The sequence below is a fragment of the Cervus canadensis genome, chromosome 4 (assembly GCF_019320065.1).
Source record: "Cervus canadensis isolate Bull #8, Minnesota chromosome 4, ASM1932006v1, whole genome shotgun sequence".
NCBI lineage: Eukaryota > Metazoa > Chordata > Mammalia > Artiodactyla > Cervidae > Cervus > Cervus canadensis.
In genome coordinates this window covers 70093741-70116787 of record NC_057389.1, presented here as the reverse complement: position 1 = coordinate 70116787, position 23047 = coordinate 70093741, and the positions used below count along the sequence as shown (strand labels likewise).

General features: G+C 40.0%; 1 protein-coding gene across 1 annotated transcript; it reads right to left on the bottom strand.

The window, feature by feature from the left end:
* Positions 1-3354: 3354 nt before the first annotated feature.
* Positions 3355-3988, bottom strand: LOC122440058 (60S ribosomal protein L12-like). The gene has a single exon (XM_043465838.1). It carries the CDS (start codon positions 3894-3896, stop codon positions 3399-3401), a length of 498 nt encoding a protein of 165 aa, XP_043321773.1. The 5' UTR covers positions 3897-3988; the 3' UTR covers positions 3355-3398.
* Positions 3989-23047: the final 19059 nt, after the last annotated feature.

The following is a 23047-nucleotide window of genomic DNA, read 5'->3' as shown; positions in this document are numbered from 1 at the left end:
GCAGGACGGCCGGAGGTCGCCTCGCAGCGGCCACAGGAGGGCGGCAGCAGGACGGCGGCGCAGCCCGAGGGGCCGGGGCCGCGCTCCCGGCTCGCGGCCACCAGCGCGCGTTTCCAGGACACAGGACTGGCGCGGCTCCTGCCGCGTCCTGAGGCGAAGCAGACCGGACCAAGGGACCATCGCGCGTACAGGGTCACTGCAGGTTGGCAGTCTGGATCTCAGGAGCACCGAGGGGGTGGTCGCTGCGCAACATGGCTCCTCCTGATTCATTCTGCACAAGTTTCTTCTCCAAGGCTCGGCGGGTGTTATGAAACCCCGTTATCAGGAGCCTTGGAGAGGTAACATTGAGACCCACCGCTTTATTGCATCCTTCCTGCAAGTCCAGGGTCTTCCCCACAAGGCCATGTTGTTTCCGTACATTTCTTATGTATTTCCCTTCCTTTGGAGGCTTCAGCTCAGGCCACCAGAGTTTGTGTGACCTGACCGGGTCTCTACTTGGAGGCTGGGTCCCTTCAATGTCCCTTGCTTCCCTGGTTGCTCAGACGGTAAAGAATCTGTCTGCAAATTCAGGAGACCAGGGTTTGATCCCTGGGTGGGGAAGATCCCCTGGAGAAGGACATGGCAATCCTCTCCAGTATTCTTGCCTGGAGAATTCCCTGGACAGAGGACCCTGGCGGGCTACAGTCCATAGCGTCGCAAAGAGTCAGACACGACTGAAGTGACTTAGCAGTAGCAGCAAGTATGAACCAGATTGAAAAAGGCAAACCCAGTTTATCCAGGCAGCCTACCACTCCTCCACTCAGTCACCCTGAGTAAACAGACTTCAAAACATAGTAAAACCCAAGCTCTGGCCATGGGGAGATTACAATCTAGGAGCCCAACAAATGGGAAATGGTCAGACATTTTCTCGGAGTTATAGGTGCTCTGACATTTAAACATAGGCTTGGCGGGTGGGAAGGGGAGGAGGGGGAGAGAAGAGGAAAGGTGGGATGGGGAGGAAGAACCACCATCGGATCTTTAGGCTTTTCTCTTTCTGATTTGAAACTTGAAGGTCAAAAAAGAAAGGAAAGATGAGCCCCAAACAGTGGGTTCCCATAGTGGGTGGGTAGTGGAAGCAAGGTTAAACTGAAGGGCAATCTCAGTTTTTCACAGTAATACTTTGATGTAGGTTTCACTCTTATGATGAAAATATAATCATTTATCAGTAGTGTGGAAAAGAAACAAGCTTCAGGCCCTGCACAAGCTGGTGCAAGCTCAGCACTCCACCATCACTTATCTCACTCCTCTTCCTCATTACCCCAGCTGCAGCCTCAGGTGCTGAAAAGAGCTGAAAAGTTGCCTAGTTTAACAAACCAGCCTTAAATGTCAACTCCAGGCTTTGTAGAGACAGAAGGACTACTGAACACACTATGCGCCCTTTGTGATCACCCATGGATGTACTTACTTGGTTCCTGGAGACTTCAATGCCTCTGCGGGCACTCTTCCCAACTAGTTCCTCCTTCCTTCCTGCTCCTTCCTAACGTAGCCATCAGCAAAATTAATCACATGCTTAACTGATACAAGTTACTGGATGAAGCACAAGCTGGAATCAAAATTGCCAGGAGAAATATCAATAACCTCAGATATGCAGATGACACCACCCTTATGGCAGAAAGTGAAGAAGAACTAAAGAGCCTTTTGATGAAAGTAAAAGAGGAGAGTGAAAAAGTTGGCTTAAAACTCAACATTCAGAAAACTAAGACCATGGCATCTGGTCCCATCACTTCATGGCAAATACATGGGGAAGCAGTGGAAACAGTGACAGACTCTCCCACTGCAGATGGTGACTGCAGCCATGAAATTAAAAGACGCTTGCTCCTTGGAAGAAAAATTATGACCAACCTAGACAGCATATTCAAAAGCAGAGACATTACTTTGCCAACAAAGGCCCGTCTAGTCAAAGCTATGGTTTTTCCAGTAGTCATGTATGGATGTGAGAGCTGGACTATAAAGAAAGCTGAGCACCGAAGAATTGATGCTTTTGAACTGTGGTGTTGGAGAAGACTCTTGAGAGTCCCTTGGACTGCAAGGAGCTCCAACCAGTCCATCCTAAAAGAAATCAGTCCTGAATATCCATTGGAAGGGCTGATGCTGAAGCTGAAACTCCAATACTTTGACCACCTGATGTGAAGAACTGACTCATTTGAAAAGACCCTGATGCTGGGAAAAATTGAAGGCAGGAGGAGAAGGGGATGACAGAGGATAAGATGGTTGGATGGCATCACCGGCTCAATGGACATGAGTTTGAGTAAATTCTGGGAATTGGCAATGGACAGGGAGGCCTGGCGTGCTGCAGCCCATGGGATCGCAAAGAGTCAGACACGACTGAGCAACTGAACTGAACTGGTCCAGATCATTCTGCAGCCATGCTTGCTCCTATGTTAATACATGACTCTTATTCTTAAGCATGAATATTAAAAATTATCATTAAAGTCTGAACTATGTCACGTAGCACTTTGTGCTGGAGATCCTCAGTTTCTTGACACTTCCCTAAATATCTTTGTTAATTGCTCAGTCGTTTCTGACTCTCTGTGACCCCATGACCTATAACCTGGCAGGCTCCTCTGTCCTGGGATTTTCCAGGCAAGAATATTGCAGTGGGTTGCCACTTCCTTCTCAGGGGACTAAATATCTTTGGAGATCTCTAAACACAATTCTGGTCTTCTAATTCTCCACTTAATTATGAAACTCAGCAATGGTCAAAAGACATCAGTTGAGTAAAGATACGAGGCAATCTCACAGAATCTAAATTGCAACTTACAAATTCTGAAGTGCAGATATTTTTTAAATGTTTTTAATGGAAAGTTTCAAGCATGCAGAAGAGTAGAAAGACTGATTTAATACAACTACACATACCAACATCTGAGCATCAATATTACCAATACATAGTCAATCTTGTTTCATCCATAACCTTTATTCCTTCCCATGTATTATATAATTTCATCAGTAAATCATAACTTTTTTCTAAAATCTTGTGGTAAAAAACACATAAATTTACAATCTTTACCATTTTAAGTGTACAGTTCAGTAGTGTTAAGTATATTCACATGGTTGTACAATTGACATCCAGAACTTTTTCATCTTACAAAACAAACTCTATACCCATTACACAATTCCTCACTTTTCCCTCATCAAAGCCCCGGCAACCATCAGTATTCTTTCTGTTAATATGAATTGACTGGTTTAGATAGCTCACAAAGGTGAAATTATAGAGTTTTGTATCCTTATTTCACTTAGCATAATGTTCTTAAAGTTCATCATGTTCTGACAGATGTAGCATGGGTCAGAATTTTCTTTTTTTTTTTTAAAGTCCACTGGTTGTCAAATGATCCTTTATTTTTCTTTTTCCTTTGCAGTTCTTAACTAGCTGGGCACTCCACTGCACCACTGTTGATATCATCTATGATGTCATGAGGGTGGCAGCCATCAACATTGCAGCCCACAGACTGGGCAGTCCCCAGGATCTCTTTAATGGTTCCAGAAAGTTCTCTAGCTAGAGACCGGTGCCGCATCTGCCGGGCAATGTTGACGATCTCATCAAAAGTGATGTTTCCACTGTGCTTAATGTTTTTCTGCTTCTTTCTGTCCCTTGGTGGTTCCTTGAGGGCTTTGATGATCAGGGCAGAAGCAGAAGGTACCACCTCAATCTGGGCTTGTCTGTTCTGAATGGTCAGTTTCACTGTAATCCTCAGACCCTTCCAATCACCAGTTGCCTTGGCTATGTCATCACCGACCTTTTTTGGAGACAGGCCCAACGGGCCGATCTTGGGGGCCAGGGCAGACGTGGCACCGACTTCCCCACCGGTGCACCTCAGGTACACGACTTTGATCTCGTTGGGGTCAAACTTAGGCGGCATGGTGGAGGCGGCTGGTGTCGGATGAACCCGGATTCGGGACGACCGAAGAAAGTTGCACCTTCGCCTCCTCCTAGCCGAAAGCCGAAAAGCAGAATTTTCTTCCTTTTTAAGGCTAAATAATATTCTGTCATATGATATATATATTGCATTTTCTTCATCCATCTGTCCATGGACATTTGGATTGCTTCCACCTTAGTTACTATGAGTAATGCTGTTGTTAACACAGATGTACAAATATGTCTTTGTGATCCTGCTTTCTTTTCTTTTAGATATGTACCCAGGAATGGAATTGCTGGATTCTATGGTAATTCTATTTTCAGTTTTTTAAAGAATCGCCATACTGGTTTCCAGAGCTACTGAACCATTTTACATTCCCACTAATAAACTCCTTTTTTTTGATTGGTTGATTTCACTTTCAAAGTTTGTTTTTCTTCCTTCGTTTTTTCAAGTTTTTATTTTGACATATTCCAACTTACAGGAAATTATAAATAATTCCCATAGGCTTTTCATCACTCTCACCAGATTCCCTAAATGATAACATTTTATCACCTTGGCTTTATTCTTTTTTTCTTCTCTTTCTCCTAAACTATTGGAGACTAAGTTGCACACACCATGACCCTTCATCCCTAGATATTTCACTTCATGTTTTCCTAAAAATAAGGACATTCATTTACATCACCACTATACAATTATCAAAATCAGTGTATTAATTTTGATATAATACCATTATCAAATTGACATAACTTACTCAGATTTCACCAAATGTCCCAATAATAGAATGTGTTTAGGTATTCCACTCAGTTACCTTCTCTGTTTGATTTCCTTCAGTCTGGAATGGCTCCTCTCTTTCTCTGTCATGAAGATGACGTCTTGAAGATTACTAGTCAGTTATTTTGTCCTTCAGTTTGAGTTGTCTTTATTTCCTCCTGGTTAGATTCAGTTTAAACATTTTTGGCAGGAATAATAGGATTCAGGCATTAGAATGATAGTTGACAAATGCTAATCTTCTAGTTCTATTGCCATATATATTTATTAGTTTTCTTTCTACTATAGGGTGTTTGTTCTGTCTGCAAGACTCATAAATTCATTTGATCCAAGTGAATTGTATTAGTAGTGCTTTGCTATCATTATTTATTTTAGTGCTCAAATTGTCCAAGATTGGGTCAGTAGGAGCCCCTTTGAGCTGGCTCCTGTGTTTCTAATGTGTGTGTGTATTGTCAGTCATGTCCGACTCTTTGCAAGTCCACTAGGTGCCTCTGTCCATGGGATAGTCCCAGCAAGAATTCCCAGTTCCTCTTCCAGGATATCTTCCCAACCCAGGAATCGAAATTGCATGTCCTATGTCTGCATCATTCTTTGAGCACTTTCTCATTTTCTGGCACAACAAAATATTTCAGGCTTAAGAATAAGTCATTTCTCCATCATCAAAAAGTCTATAAATAATAAATGCTAGGGAGGGTGTGGTGAAAAGGAAATCCACATAGACTGTTAGTGGGGATATAAGTTGGTGCAGCCACTATGAAGAACAGTATGGAGGTTCCTTAAAAGAGCTAAAAATAGAGTTACCATATGATCCAGCAATCCTACTCCTGGGCATATATCCAGAAAAGCCAAAAATTCTTAATTCAAAAAGATTTATGCACCCCAAGGTTCATAGCAGCACTATTTACAACAGTTGAGACATGGAAACAACCCAAATATCAACAGATGATTGATTTAAGAAGATGTGAGATATATGTAATATAGATATATAATGAGATATTAGCCATAAAAAAGAATGAAATGTTGTCATTTGCAGCAACATGGGTGGGCCTAGAGAATATCATACTAAGTGAAGTAAGTCAGACAGAGAAAGACAATAATTATATGATATCACATATATGTGGAATCTAACAATGTGGAATCTATATACAAAACAGAAACAAACAGGCATAGAAAACAATCTTGTGGTTACCGAAGGGGTGGGGAGAGGAGGGATAAATGGGTGGAAGAATAAATTAGAAGCATAGAATTAACAGAAATATACTATACATAAAATAGATAATCAACAAGGATTTACTGTGTAACACAGGGAAAAATATTCAGGATCTTGGACAGAGGATGAGGTGGCTGGATGGCATCACCAACACAATGGACATGGGTTTGGGTGGTCTCCAGGAGTTGGTGATGGACAGGGAGGCCTGGCGTGCTGCGGTTCATGGGGTCACAAAGTGTCGGACACGACTGAGCGACTGAACTGAACTGAACTGTGATCATCTATGATGGAAAATAATCTGAAAAATATATATGACTTAATCACCTTGCTGTATATCTGAAACTAACAAAATATTCTAAGTCAACAATACTTCAACTAAAAAAAGAAAGAAATGATGGTGAGTAATGTCATACATGGGTGAACTAAAGCTTTGGTGACAATTATTTTGCAATATTTGAAAGTATCAAATCAACTGGTTCTACACCTTAAACTTACTCAATGCTATATGTCCTTCATTTCTCAGTAAAGCTGACACTGGAAAGAATAAGCCATTTCTACAAGAGCTTCTGGTACTTTTGAGAGGAAAATGAAGAAACCAAGATTCATGCGCCAGGTGCTATCTTTGCTATGACTGTAACTGCTCCTTCTCCTCCTTAGTCCTCATCTTCATCTTCTCCTTTGGGCTTCCCTGGTGGCTCAGACAATAAACAGTCTGCCTGAAATGAGGGAGACGGGTTTGATTCCTGGGTTGGGAAGATCCCCTGGAGAAGGGAACAGCTAACCACTCCAGTATTCTGGCCTGGAGAATTCCATGGACAGAGGAGCCTGGCAGGCTATAGTCCATGGGGTCGCAAAGAGTCAGACACGACTGAGTGACTTTCACTTTCTCCTTTATGTAACCACAAAATTATTATAACATCAAAAGTTTCTCCTCCAAATTCCATAATGTCATCCATCATAGTATTCAGATTTCCCCAGCTGGTTGCCATAAATATCTCTCTATTGTCTGTTCGCTTACTTAGGATCCAAACGAGGTCAAAACATTGCATTTGATTGTTATAACTCCTAAGTTCCTTAAAAAAATGTTTTTATTATGGATAATTTCAATTATATACAAATGTAGAGATAACAAAATTAATATAATGTGTAATGCAATAATAAGATTATAATAAATCTCAATGTGGCCATCAGCCAGCTTCAATAATTATCAATATTTGGCCAAACTTGTTTCATCTACATCCCCATCACTGCCCTGTGCTTTAATTCTTTTAAAACAGATTCAAAAAAAAAAAAAATTAAACAGATTCCACATACCATATAAATTCATCTATAAATAGATCTAAAACAGAAGAATTTCTTATACCTTCTTAACATAATCAATATAATTATCATAGATAAAAATTAAAACTATTATTAATAGTATCAGCAAATATTCAGTAAGTATTCAAATTTTCATAATTATCTTATTTTTTTCAGTTGGTTTGTTAGAATCAGGATCTAAACAATTCTCCGTATTACATTCATGTCTCTTAAGTCTTTGAAAAATCAGCTTTACATGGTAAATTTTTTTTTTACATGGTAAATTTTATAATCAATAAAGTATGTCCATTTTAACTGTACAGTCCCATGAGCTCTAACAAATGTGTATGCCTGTGTGACTGTCAGCACCAAAATATGAAGCATATCCATTATCCTGAAAGTTCTCTTATGCTCCTTCTCAGTCAACTCCCATGGCTGCCTACAACCCTCAGCCCCAAGCAAGCACTGCTTTCTGTTATATACTCTGTAATACATATATAACATAAATTGTGTATCTTTCCAGATCTCTCCCAGGTGGCTCAGTGGTAAAGAATGCACCTGCCAATGCAGGAGATGCAGGTTTGATCCCTGGGTTGGGAAGATCCTTTGAGGAGGAAATGGCTACCCACTACAGTATTCTTGCCTGAAAAATTCCATGGATAGAGGAGCCTGGTGGGCTACAGTCCATGAGGTTGCAAAGAGTCAGACATGACTGAGCATGCACACACATGTATTTTTTCATCTGTCGATGGTCATTAGAGTTATTTTCCAAGTTTTTGCTATAATGCAAAAGCTACAATCTTTCAGCAGTACGTGAACCGTGAACTTCCAGATGTTCAAGCTGGTTTTAGAAAAGGCAGAGGAACCAAAGATCAAATTGCCAACATCTGCTGGATCATCAAAAAAACAAGAGAGTTCCAGAAAAATATCTATTTCTGCTTTATTGACTATGCCAAAGCCTTTGACTGTGTGGATCACAATAAACTGTGGAAAATTCTGAAAGAGATGGGAATACCAGACCACCTGACCTGCCTCCTGAGAAACCTGTATGCAGGTCAGGAAGCAACAGTTAGAACTGGACATGGAACAACAGACTGGTTCCAAATAGGAAAGGAGTACGTCAAGGCTGTATATTGTCACCCTGCTTATTTAACTTATATGCAGAGTACATCATGAGAAATGCTGGGCTGGAAGAAGCACAGGCTGGAATCAAGATTGCCAGGAGAAATATCAATAACCTCAGATATGCAGATGATACCACCCTTATGGCAGAAAGCAAAGAACTAAAGAGCCTCTTGATGAAAGTAAAAGAGGAGGGTGAAAAAGTTGGCTTAAAGCTCAACATTCAGAAAACTAAGATCATGGCATCCAGTCCCATCACTTCATGGGAAATAGATGGGGAAACAATGAAAACAGAGGAAGACTTTATTTTGAGGGCTCCAAATTCACTGTAGATGGTGATTGCAGCCATGAAATTAAAAGACGCTTGCTCCTTGGAAGGAAAGTTATGACCAATCTAGACAACAAATTCAAAAGCAGAGACATTACTTTGCCAACAAAGGTGCATCTAGTCAAGGCTATGGTTTTTCCAGTGGTCATGTATGGATGTGAGAGTTGGACTGTGAAGAAAGCTGAGTGCCAAAGAATTGATGCTTTTGAACTGTGGTGTTGGAGAAGACTCTTGAGAGTCCCTTGGACTGCAAGGGGATCCAACCAGTCCATCCTGAAGGAGATCAGTCCTGGGTGTTCACTGGAAGGACTGATGCTGAAGCTGAAACTCCAATACTTTGACCACCTGATGTGAAGAGCTGACTCATTGGAAAAGACCCTGATGCTGGGAAAGATTGAGGGCAGGAGGAGAAGGGGACGACAGAGGATGAGATGATTGGATGGCATCACCGACTGAATGGACATGGATTTGGGTGGACTCTGGGAGTTGGTGATGGACAGGGAGGCTTGGCGTGCTGCGGTTCATGGGGTCGCAAAGAGTCGGACGCGACTGAGCAACTGAACTGAACTAAACTGAGTAAACATCTAGGAACGGAGTTACTGGCTTGTAGGAAAGTGTATGTTTTACTTTATAAGAAAAAGCTGAACTTTTTTTCAGAGTGGTTGTACCATTTCACATCCCACCAGTAAATTGTGAGAATTCCTGTTGCTCCACATCCCCAGCAACACGTGGTCTTTTTCATTTCAACCTTTCTGTTGCATGCAGTGATATGTCATTATGTTTTTCATTTGTATTTTCCTGACAAATAATAATGTTGCTCATTTTAATGTACTTATTAGCCATTTGTGTAGCTTCTCTTGTGAAGTGTCTGTTCAAATTTTTGTCCATTTTATTATTAGATTATTTTCTTATTGTTGAATTATGTGTTCTTTATGTTTACTCTAAATTCAAGTCCTTCAGTAGATATGGAACTTCCCTGTAGCTCATACAGTAAAGAATCTGCCTGCAATGCAGGAGACCCAGGTTCAATTCTTGGGTCGGGAAAATCCTCTGGAGAAGGGAATGGCAACCCACTCCAGTATTCTTGCCTGGAGAATCCCATGGACAGCGGGTCTGGTGGGCTACAGTCCATGGGGTTGCAAAGAGCCGGCCATAACTGAGTGACCAACACTACTACTCAATAGATATATGTGCTGTGAATATTTTCCCATCGCCTTTTCATTTTTGTAACTGTGTCTTTTAAAATACATAACTTTTAAATTTTTATGAAGTTCAATTTAGCCAATTTTTTCTTTTATGGTTCTTGCCTTTTGTGACCTATTTTTAAAATCTTTGCCCTACATCAAGGTAGCAGTTTTTCTTCTGTTTTCTTCCTGAAGTTTTATAGTTTTATCTTTTATTCTTAGGTCAGTCTGTGATCCATTCCAAGGTAATTTTTATGGAAGGAGTCAGATAAGAATTAAGCTGAATTTTTTCCATATGATGTACAACTGTTCCAGTTTCATCTGTTGGAAAGATTATATGCTCTACCCTCTACTGAAGTATTTTGATTCTTTGTTGAACATAAACGTATCATATATACGTGAGCCTATTTCTTGACTCTCTATTTTGTTCCATCTTAGCTTTGCCACCAGCGATGGAACATGTGCACTGTGCAGTGGAAGCCCAAAGTCCTAACCACTAGACTCCCAGGGAATTCCCCAAACCTTTCTTAATTTCTAAGGTAAACATTTAATGCTATAAATTTCCTTCTAAGCACTACTTTAGCTGCATTTTATCAATTTTGACATATTTTAAATTTTAATTTAATTCAGATAGTTTACAATTTCTCTCATGAGTTTTTCCATTGACTTCTCATTTAGAAGTATGTTAATTAATTTGCAAATATTTGGAGTGCTTTACAGTGGATATATTTCTATATGATTTCAATAATTTGAAACTATGAGGCTTATTTCATGATACACACAGTCTGTCGTGAGTTCTTGAAAATATATTCTACAGTTCTTAAAAATATGTATATTTTCTACACGCTTTACTCTAGAGTGGTGTATTTTATGTCAATTAAGTCAAATTAATGGATAGTGTCACTTGTCTTTTATATCCATATTGCTTTACTTTATATTTGTTCAGTTGATTACTGAGATAGGAATGTTCAAATCTCCAACTGTAGTTATGGATTTGTCTTTTGTCTTCTTTTACTTCTATCAGTTTTTGCCTATCATCATTTTGAGGCTTTTATTGTTTTTAGGTGCCTACACATTTTGGAATGTAAGATCTCCTGATGAATTTAAGCCTTTACCGTGATGATATAATCCTTTTTTTTTTTTTTTGATATAATCCTTTTTATCCTTGATAATGCTCCCTGTTTTGAAATCTATTTTGTTCGATCTTATAGGCATTTCAGCTTTCTCATGACATTATCTTTTCTCATCCTTTCCTGTAAACCTCCTTTACATTTAAAGTGATTTTCTTATTGAAAGCTTATAGTTGAGTCTTACCTTTATCTAAAAATAATTATTTATATTTTTGACTGCACTGGATCTTCTTTGTGTGTGGAGAGCAAGGGCTTCTCTCTTGTTTCAATGCATGAGCTTCTCCTTGTGGTGGCTTCTCTTGTTGCAGAGCACAGGCTCTAGAGTTTGGGCTCAGTAGCTGTGGCTCCTGGGCTCTAGAGCACGGGCTCAATAGTTGTAGCACCCAGGCTTGGCTGCTGCATGACATGTGGGATCTTCCCAGATCAGGGACTGATCCTGTATCTCCTGCACTGGCAGACTGATTCTTTACCACTGAGCCACCAAGGAAGCCTGAGTCTTGCTTTTTAAATCCAGTTTGATGTGCTCTGCTTTTTAATTGCAATGTTGAAAGATTTACATTTAATATAATTTTTAATCTGACTGGACTTAGATTTTGCTATTGTATTTACCTCCTCCCTCCTGCTCTAGGTTGTTTCCTTTTTATTGCCTGAGTACTTTTTAGGATTGAATTTTACCTCCATTATTCATTTATTAATTAGGTCTCTTTGTGTATGTTTTTGGTTGTCATTTGCTCATTTGTTTGTGATAGCTCTAGGTTTTATGATACTCATCTTTACCTTATCAGAGTTTATCTTCAAATAATGTACTATTACTTCTCGTATAAAAACTTTACAACACTATGCTTCCATTTTTTCCTTTCAGTTTTTGTGCAGTTGTTATTCTACATCTTATTTCTATGTATGGTTTAAACCACACAATGCATTAATAGTATTTTTGCTTTTAAATAGCCAATAGTCTTTTATCCAATTTTTTTTATTGTGTTAAGTACACATACCATAAAATTTGCTGTTAATTATTTTTAAGTATGTGGTTTAGGGTGTTAAGAACATTCACTCTGTTGTGCAAACCATCTCCAGAACTGTTTTCAGCTTATAAAACTGAAACTCTAAACCCATACAAAAGGAGAATAACTCTTTGTTCTCCCCTCCCCCCAGGTCTTAATAGCCACCAGTCCAATGTCTGTCTCTAATTTTGACTACTTTAAGTATTTCTTGTAAGTGGAACCATGAAGTATTTATCTTTACGACTAGCTTATTTCACTTAAGGTAAGTTTCTTCAAGTTTCCTCCCTATTGTAGCATATGAATTTGTATCATAAGAATTTCTTTTCTTTTTAAAGTGGAATAATGTTCCATTGTATGTATACATCACAACTTGTTTATCCATTCATCTGTTGATGAACATTCAGGTTATTTTTAAGTTTTAGCTATTGTAAATAATGCTACTACTAACATGGGTATGACAATATCTCTTCAAGACTCTGCTTTCAGTTCTTTTGAATGTATCCCTGGAAGTGGAATAGCTGCACCAATATTACAATTCTGTTTTTAATTTTTTTAAGAACTGCCATGCTGTTTTCCACAGTGGCTATACCATTTTACATTCTCACCAACAATGCACAGGGGTTGCAGTTTCTCCGTATCCTTGACAATACTTGCTATTTTCTACTTTGTTTTGATAGCAGTCGTCTTAATGGGTGAGAATTGGTATCTCAATGTGGTTTTGATTTGCATTTCCCTGATGATTAGATGTTGAGCATCTCTTCATGTGCTCACTAGTCATTTGTATGTCTTCATTGGAGAAATGTATGTTCAAGTCTTTTGCCCATTTTTAAGTTGGGTTGTTTGCTTTTTGTTGCTGACTTTTAGCATTTATTTCTGTGTTCTGGATATTAATTCCTTATTATATATTTGATTTGTAAATAGTTTCTTCCTTTCTGTGGATTGCCTCTTTACTCTGTGGATAGTGTCTTTCAACGCACAAATTTAAACTTTTTTCATGAAGTGCAATGTGTCTATCTTTTCTTTTGTTACCTGGGCCTTTGGTGTCATATCCAAGAAATTATTGCCAAATCCAATATTTGGAAGTTTTCATCCTTGATTTTCCTCTAAGACTTTTATTGTTTTAGGTTTTACATGTGTAGATCCATTTTCAGTTAATTTTTGTATGTGGTATTAGGTAAAGATTCCGTTTCATCTTTTGCATGTAGACTCTTGAGAGTCCCTTGTACTGCAAGGAGATCAAACCAGTCAATCCTAATGGAAATCAACTGTGAATATTCATTGGAAGAACTGATGCTGAAGCTGAAGCTCCAATACTTTGGCCATCTGATTCGAAGAGCCAACTCGTTGAAAAAGACCCTGATGCTGGAAAAGATTGAAGGCAGGAGGAGAAGGGGACAACAGAGGATGAGATGGATGGAAGGACTCAGTGGACATGAGTTTGAGCAGGCGCCAGGAGATGGTGATGGACAGGAAAGCCTGGTGTGCTGCAGTCCATGGGGTGACAAAGAGCTGGACATGACTGAACAGAACAGATCCACTTTTCCCACAACCATTTGTTGAAAGAGTTGTTCTCTTAATTTCCTTTTTAGAATTTTCATTGTTCGTGTAAAGGAATGCAACTGAAATGTGTGTGTTATCTTTGTATCCTGATGCTTTATTGAATTCATTTGTTAGTTCTAACAGTTTCGTGGGCTTCCCTGGTAGTTCAGCTAGTAAAGAATCCACGTGCAATGTAGGAGACCTTGGTTTGATCCCTGGGTCAGGGAGATCCCCTGGAGAAGGGATAGGCTACCCACACCAGTATTCTTGGGCTTCCCTGGTGGCTCAGACGGTAAAGAATCTGCCTGCAATGCGGGAAGCCTGGGCTCAATCCCTGGGTTGGGAAGACCCCCTGGAGAAGTGATGGGCTACCCACTCCAGTAATCTTGCCTGAAGAATTCTGTGGACAGCGGAGCCTGGCAAGCCCCAGTCCATGGGCTCGCAAAGAGTTGGACACAACTGAACAGTTTTGTGTATGTGTGTAGAAGTTTTAGGGTTTCTATATGTAAAACCATGCCACTACATGTTGATTGTTATTTGGTCATAGAATCAAGGACAGTTCCTATGTATATTTCTGAAATTCTTGCTCTGCCTAGATCCCTCCTCTCCAGGACCTTGCCCTGCAAATGCTATTCACTTCAACCTCCCCAGACTCCTATCTCCGTCTCCTTGACTTTTGAGACCTCTGAGCTCTGTTTGGGTTGTCCTTTCATACGCTACAGTTTAGAAACTTCTTCAGGAAGAAAGTCTGGAAAGTTATAGGGCTTACTTGTTTATTTCTCTTCTCCCAGGGATCACAGTTCTGTGCTGTCACTGTCTAAAAACAATAAAACAATTCTGTCATATATTTTATCCAGTCTTCTATTTGTTTATAATGGGAGAGTAATCTCTCTCTCTCTCTCTTTTTTTTTTTTGGTTTTTGTTTTTTCTGTATTTGGCCACACTGTGAGGTAGGCAGAACTTCTCTGAGTAGGGATCAAACCCGTGCCTCCTGCAGTGGAAGCACAGAATCTTAACAACTGGACCACCAAGGAAGTCCTGTGGGAGAGTAATTCTGTACACTATTACTCCTTCATGGCCAGCAGAGAAAGGTAGAAATCTCCTCTTAACTTTTTTTTTTTAGTGTGTTTGCAAAGGATAAATATCACTACTTATGAAAAACGATGACAAACTTAGCCAGCACATTAAAAAGCAGAGACATTACTTTGCCAACAAAGGCCCATCTAGTCAAAGCTATGGTTTTTCCAGTAGCCATGTATGGATGTGAGAGTTGGACTATAAAGAAAGCTGAGCGCCAAAGAATTGATGCTTTTGAACTGTGGTGTTGGAGAAGACTCTTGAGTCCGTTGGACTGCAAGGAGATCCAACCAGTCAATCCTAAAGGAAATCAATCCTGAATATTCATTAGAAGGACTGATGCTGAAACTGAAGCTCCAACACTTTGAACACTTGATGCCGACACGAAGAGCCGACTCATGAGAAAAGACCCTGATGATGGGAAAGATTGAAGGCAGGAGGAGAAGGGGACGACAGAGGATGTGATGGTTGGATGACATCACTGACTCAATGGACATGAGTTTGAGCAAGCTCCGGGAGATGGTGAAGGACAGGGAAGCCTAGCATGCTGCAGTCTATGGGGTCGCAAAGAGTCAGACACGACTGAGCGACTGAACAACAACAATGAAAAGCAAAGTTAATCTTCATTACAGGATGTGCTTCTCCGAGATTTAATGGAGTTACTGAAACTGAACAGAGACATTTCTTAGAACAAAATTGTCTACTCTTTAGGGACTGGAGGAGGGCTTTCTGGTTGACAACGAGATACACATCCCTAAAGATGGAGATGGCATCCTGAGGTTCCTGGCATTCTTGGTGCATCCTGGCTGGTGCTGGATGGGACACAGGGTCCCTGGTGGCTGTGGAAGGAAGGAGACCTTCACTATTGTCGATCTTGGGAATGCACCATTTTCCTGGGATGTCTGTCTCTGTCTGTGAATTATTTGTCTCTGCCTAAAAATTTCAGCCCCTCAGAGGCCACTGAAGTCTAAGGATCATCCAGCTAAAGGAGCTGCCTGTGCTAATGATCCCTTTCTTATGCTCAAACATGAAATTAACATGTCCTTCTCTAAGATCCATCCAATACCTTTCTTGTTCTCCTGACTTTCAGCATCTTTATTACCCATAACTTAGCCCTCCTTTTTCCTGGGCCTGGGCTGACAGGGCTTGTACGAAAGACGGTCTACCCTTTGTCTTTTCTCTGGGTTAAAAACCAGTGAAACAAATCTTGAGTCCTAGTTCCCTTTATTTTTTTAATTGAAGTAAAATATATAACAATATATTAGTTCCAAGTGCATAGCATAAAGATTCACTATTTGTATGTATTATGAAATGATCACCACAATAAATCTATTAACATTTGTACACCGTGCATGCGTGCTCAGTTGCTTCCGTGGTGTCCGACTCTGTGCAACCCTATGGACTGTAGCCCGCCAGGCTCCTCTGTCCATGAGAATTCTCCAGGCAAGATTACTGGAGTGGGTTCCCATGCCCTCCTAAAGGGGGTCTTCCCAACCCAGGGATGGAACTGGTGTCTCCTGCATCTCCCGCATTGCAGGCGAATTCTTTTAACTGCTGAGCCGTCGGGGAAGCGGCTCAGTACTTGCACAGTTACACGTGTTTTTCCTATGATGAGAACTTTTAAGATCTACTCTTTTGGCAACCTTCAAACCTGCAATACAGTATTATTAACTATAGTCACTTTGCTATTCATTACGTCCCCATGACTTAATTTATAATTGCAAGTTTTTCTTTTTGCCTGTCTTCACCCATTTTATTCTCCTCTCATCGCCTCTGGCAACCGCCAGTCTGTCCTGTACCTGAGTCTTAGTTCTAAGTTAGCATTTTGGTGAAGACTTTCTTTCCCTTCTCTGATGCAAACTGGAGTACTTCCCTCACAGGATCCTCAGTTAATCCCATCCTGGGAAAGTAGCTGATCTCTATGGTATGAGAGGTCCATATCTTACTTACACTTAAAGTTCTCTTGGTTTTGGGTCTCTTAGGGTCTCACTCCATCCATATGTTGTGAAATTTAACTTTGGGGAGCTTACTAGTTCACTGGCTCTAAGGATGTTTCTTAAATCTTTTTTAATTGACACATTCCCCCCCATTTGTTCCCTTGCAGTTTGTTGTCATTGAAGGAATTGTATTGTTTAGTAGAGTTTATCTCGGTGTAGGTTTATCCATTTGCATTCCTGTGGTATTTAACTTGCTCTTCGGGACTTTTATTACTCACGTTAGTAGTCAGATCTAGAGTAGTGGTCCTCAATCAGGGTTGATCTTACTCCTCAGGGACCATTTGGTAATGTTTAGAGACCTTTTTTAACTGTCACAACTTGTTTTTCAGTCGCTAAAGTCATGTCCGACTCTTTGCAAATCCCAGGGACTATAGCACGCCAGGCTCCTCTGTCTTCCATGATATCCTGGAGTTTGCTTAAATTCACGTCCATTGAGTCAGTGATGCTATCTAACCATCTGATCCTCTGTTGCTACCTTCTTCTGCCTTCAATCTTTTCCAGCATCAGTGTCTTTCCCAATGAGTCAGCTCTTCACATCAGGTGGCCAAAGTATTGTCACAACTTGCCAGTGTGCTAATAATAACTAGTAAGTAGGTGGCGCTAGGAGTAAAGAACCTGCCTGCCAATGCATGAGATGTAACAAACATGGGTTCAATCTCTGGGTGGAGAAGATCCCCTGGAGAAGGGCAGGGCAAGCCACTCCAGTATTCTTGCTTCAGAACACTATGGACAGAGAAGCCTGGCGGGCTACAGTCGATACGGTCGCAAAGAGTTGGACATGGTTGATATGACTTAGCCAAGGATGCTGCTAAATATCTTAAAAAGCACCAAACACCTCTTCACAAAAGGAATCATCCACCAAAAAAAGTTTAGTAAAGCCCAAGTCAAGAAACCACAATCTGGAGACTTGAGCAGATTCCACATGACTTTTTTGCAAGAATATTTCATACATGATGTTGGGAAATTCCCATTGCATCACATTAGATATCACATCACATCTAGTTGCCTCTTAATGACATTAATGTTGATCAGCGGGTTTAGGTGTTAGTCAGCTCAACTCTTTCATAACAAAGTTTCAGATCAGCTTTTCATCTTAGGTTTTAGCATCCATTGTGATCTTTATCTAAATCAATTATTTTACTTGGAATTGAAGTTGTAGTGATTCTATTCCTCTCAATATTTCTGCATTAGCTGGAAGTTATTAAAGAACTTTCACTTGTTATCAATTTGGTTGCCCACAGGTAGAATTCATGGAGGACAGGTAAGACCAAAGTTTGATTCCTTCTCTTAATATACCAGCTTTCAGAAAAATGAAGTGCTGTGCTGGCAATCTCCAAAAGCAGTTAATGACCTATGGGTTTGTGTTTATTGTCTTTTTGATAGCATAATAAACTCCTGGATTTATATATATTTGATGTGTTTCAATTCATTGTAGGCATTATATTTTTTAAGTACCTCTATTTAGGTATAATTGGTATGTAATAAGCTGCACATATTTAAAGTTTACCGTCTGAGAAATTTTAACATATGTGTATGGCTAGGAAATCCTCATTGCTATCAAGATAATGAACATCTCCAATAACATGAAAGATTTATTTGTGCCCTTTGTAATTCCTCTCTGCCTTAAGTCCCAGCCTCCCTCCAATCTCCAGGCAACCACGGATGAGTTTTATGTATTGTCTTGAGTTTTATATAAATGCAATATACAATATTCATTCTTTTTCAACTCAGCATAATTCTTTAAAGATTCATCCATGTGGTTCCATGTATCAATAGTTCATTCCCTTTTATTGTGTTGAGTACTAAAATGTATTCAGCCATTCACCTGTTGATAGATATTTCGGTTGTTTCCAGTTTCTGGATATTACCAATAAAGTTGCTATGAACATTTGTGCACAAGGCTTTGTATGAACACATGTTTTCTTTTTTCTTGGGTAAATACATGAGGTGAAATGACTGGATCATAGGATAAGAGGAGGCTCAACTTTTATTTTTATCATTTAAAGTTGTTATTTTTTATAAGAGTTTTAGATTACAGAAAAATTGTGAAAGTAATACAGAGAGTTCCCATATATGCCATACCCAGTTTCCCCCATTAAGGTTTACATTAATACTGTATATTTGTCACAGATAATAAAATAATATTGATGTACTATTTACTAAAGTTAGTATAATATTATTATATTTTATTTAAAGTTTTTACCTAGTGTTTATGTTGGATTGTTTGAGGGACTTCCCTGGTGGTCCAGTGGCTAAGACTCCAAACTTCCAATGCAGGGGGCATTCAATCCCTGGTCAGGGAACTAGATTCCACATGCAGCAACTAAGAGTTCACATGCAGAAACTAAAGATCCTGCATGCTGCGACTAAGACCTGGTGCAATCAAGTGAGTAAATAAATAAATATTTTTTGAAAATGGATTGTTTGGTTTTTTGCATGCATATGCTAAATCACTTCAGTTGTGTCCAACTCTGGGACCCTATGGACTGTAGCCCACAAGACTCAGCTGTCCATAGGAATCTCCAGGCAAGAATACTGGAGTGGGTTGCCATGCCCTTCTCCAGGGGATCTTCCTGACCCAGAAATTGAACCTGATTCTCCTGCTGCTCCTGCACTGCAGGTAGATTTTTACAGCTGAGCCACAGGGAAGCCTGATATTGGAATACATTCGTAAATAAATGTGGTGATGTTATATATCATTTTAATGCACATTTCTCCCTTCATGCTTTTTTGCTAATGACATTACTTGCTGTTTATATTAGACTATAGAAACAATGTTAGACAAAAAGCAGATTCCAGCGATTTTTTTATTAGAATTCATAATGGGTTGTAAAACAGCAGAGACGATTCTCAACAAAGCAATACATTTGCCCAGGAACTGCTAATGAACATACAGTGCAGTGGTGGTTCAAGAAGTTTTGCAAAGGAGACGAGAGCCTTGAAGATGAGGAATGCAGTGGCCAGCCATCGGAAGTTAACAATGACCAATTGAGCACCATCACTGAAGTTGATCCTCTTATAACTACAAGAGAAGTGGTCGAAGATGTCAACCATTCTACAGTTATTCAGCATTTGAAGGAAATTGGAAAGGTGAAAAGCTCGTTAAGTGGGTGCCTCATAAGCTGACCAAAAATAAAAATTAAAAAATGTCACTTTGACGTGTCATCTTCTCTTATTCTATGAAACAACAATTTCTCGATCGGATTGTGGTGTGCAATGAAAAGCGGATTGTATGTGACAACCGGCGATGACCAGCTCAGTGACTGGACCAAGAAGAAGTTCCAAAGCACCTCCCAAAGCCAAACTTGCATCAAAAAATGGTCATGGTCACTGTCTGGTGGTCTGCTACTGGCCTGATCCACTACAGCTTTCTGAATCCCCTCGAAACCATTACATCAGAGAATTATGCTCTGCAAATGAAACAAATACACTGAAAACTGCAACACCTGCAGCTGGTATTGGTCAACAGAATGGGCCCATTTCTTCTCCATGATAAGGCACAGCGCCTGTGCCCAACCACACATCACACAACCAACATTTCACAAGTTAAACGAATTGGGCTACAAAGTCTTGCCTCATCCACCATATTCACCTGATCTCTTGCCAACCGACTACCACTTCTTCAAGCATCTTGACAACTTTTTGCAGAGAAAATGCTTCCACAACCAGCAGGAGGCAGAAAATGCTTTCCAAGAGTTTGTCAAATCCTGAAGCATGGATTTTTTATGCTACAGAAACAAACAAACTTATTTCTCATTGGCAAAAATGTGTTGATTGTAATGGTTCCTATTTTAATTAATAAAGATGTGTTCGAGCCTAGTTATAATGATTTATAATTCACGGTCCAAAACCACAATTACTTTTGTATCAACCTCGAAGAAAGCAATGGCACCCCACTGCAGTACTCTTGCCTGGAAAATCCCATGGACGGAGGAGCCTGGTAGGCTGCAGTCCATGGGGTCGCAGAGAGTCAGAAATGACTGAGCGACTTCACTTTCACTTCTCACTTTCATGCATTGGAGAAGGAAATGGCTGCCCACTCCAGTGTTCTTGCCTGGAGAATCCCAGGGATGGGGGAGCCTGGTGGGCTGCCGTCTGTGGGGTCGCACAGAGTCGCACACGACTGAAGCGACTTAGCAGCAGCAGCAGCAGCAATACTTTAGAGTTTCTGACTAAAGCCTCTCATCAGATATGTAACATGCAAATATGTCCTTCCAGTCTGGTGTTTTTTTTTTTTTGGCTGTGAGATCTTAGTTGCCCAACCAGGGATCAAACCTGGGTCCCCTAACCCCAGTCTTGGCTGCACAGAGTCTTAACTTCTGGACCATCAGGGAAGTCCCATATCTTCTTATTTTCTTAACAGTATTTTGAAGAGCAGAAATTTTACATTAAGATGAATTATAATTTATCAGTTTGTTTTTTTATGGATCATACTTTTGCATTATATATATAAGAAATATTTGCCTAACCCAAGATCAGAATATTTTTTTCTTAACTTTGAATCTTATTTATTTATTTATGACTGTGTTGGGTCTTCGTTGCTTTGCTTGGGCTTTGTCTAGTTGCAGCAAGCAGGGGCTACTCTTTGTTGCAGTTCATGGGCTTTGCATTGCAGTGGCTTCTCTTGTTGTGGAGCCCAGCTTCTGGGGCATGTGGGTTGCAGCATGTGGGCTCACTGGCACATGAGAACGTGAGGGCTGCCGTGTGGGATCACACTGCAGTAGTTAATGGCTCACAGGCTCTAGCGTGTAGGCTCACCGGGTGTGGTGCACAGGCTTCGTTGCTCCTCGGCTTGTGGAATCTTCCTGAACCAGGGATTGAACCCGTGTGCCCTACATTGGCAGGTGGGTTCTTATCCACTGGGCCACTAGCGAAGCTCCACAGAGATTTTTGTCTGATGTTTTCCTTCTCTAGTTTTATGTTTTATATCTAAGTCTATAAACAAATTTCCCTGAATGACACAAACTTTCTGAATACCCGTATATCTATTAAAGAAATAAAACTTGTAGTTAAAATTTGTCGTATATAAGAATGCTCACTGTGGCCACTTCTATTCAACATTGACCTAAACGTTCTGATCAGAACAGTTGGGCAAGAAAAATAAATAAAAGAAATCCAAACTGGAACAGAAGATGTGAAATGACCTCTATTCACAGATGAAATGATTTTATATATCAAAAATCCTTAGGTTTACACATCAAACACTTTTAGAACTAATAAACGAATTTATCAAAGTTTTAGGGTTCAAAGTCAACAAGCAAAAAATAGTTGCTTGTATGGTATATCAACTATACTTCAATTAAAATAAATTTTAACAAACAGTTGTATTGCCATACGCTAGTAATGAACAATCCAAAAATGGAATTAAGAAAACAATTTCATTTACAAGAGAATCAAAAAAATAAAATGCTTAGGAATTGGGGAACACATGTAAATCCATGGCTGATTCATGTCAATGTATGGCAAAAACCACTACAATATTGTAAAGTAATTAGCCTCCAACTAATAAAAATAAATGGGAAAAAAATAAAAATAGAATGCTTAGGAATAAACTTAACAAAAGAAGTGCAAGACTTGTACCCTGAGAACTACAAAATATTGCTGAAACTAAAGAAGTCCTACATAACTGGAAAGACATAAAGTGTTCATGGATTGAAAGACCTAATATTGTTAGATGGCAGTACAGCCCAAAGTAGTCTATGTGAGGCTGTCACGGCTAACGCCATGGCAGGCAGCCTAGATTAGGAGTAGGCCTGGTTTCCCAGGGTAACATAATAATCAGGCCTCCTAGAGCCAACCAATCAACATATGCCTAGCCAGAGAAAAGGGAACCTATCAGGGGAAAGCTGAAAGCCCCACGTTGGGCCAACAAAAATTACCTTGCAACTGTGCAACCAATCCGCTTATGCCAACTACCCACTGTGTAACCAATCCGATTGTGCCAACTACCTGCTGTTTATTTTGACCTAATAAATACCGGAGAGAACTGGGGCTCGGGGCCTCTCGTCCTCACACACCTGGTGAGGGCGGGAGGCCCTGGCTCGAGTCAGTAATAAATTCCCCTATTGCGAGTTGCATTGTTTCGAGGAGTCTTCTTTCCCGACCGGGGACTCGGACTACGGGCAGAACAGTCTAAAGATTCAATGTTACTACTATCAAAATCGCAATGATTATTTTGCAGAAATGGGAAGGTTGATCCTAAAATCCAGATGGAATCTCAAAGAACCATGAATAGCCAAAACAATCTTGAAAAAGAAAGACAAAGTTGAAGGGCTCACACTTCCCAATTTTATAACTTACTACAAAGCTGCAGTAAAAGAATGAGGTATTGGTAAAAAGATAAATGAACAGAAGAGTATTGGGAGTTCAGGAGTCAACCCATTTATCTATCATCAATTGTTTTTGAAAAGGGTGCCAAGACTATTCAATAAGAGAAGACTAACTTCAACAAATGGTGCTGGGACAACTCGATACCCACATGCAAAAACATGAAGTT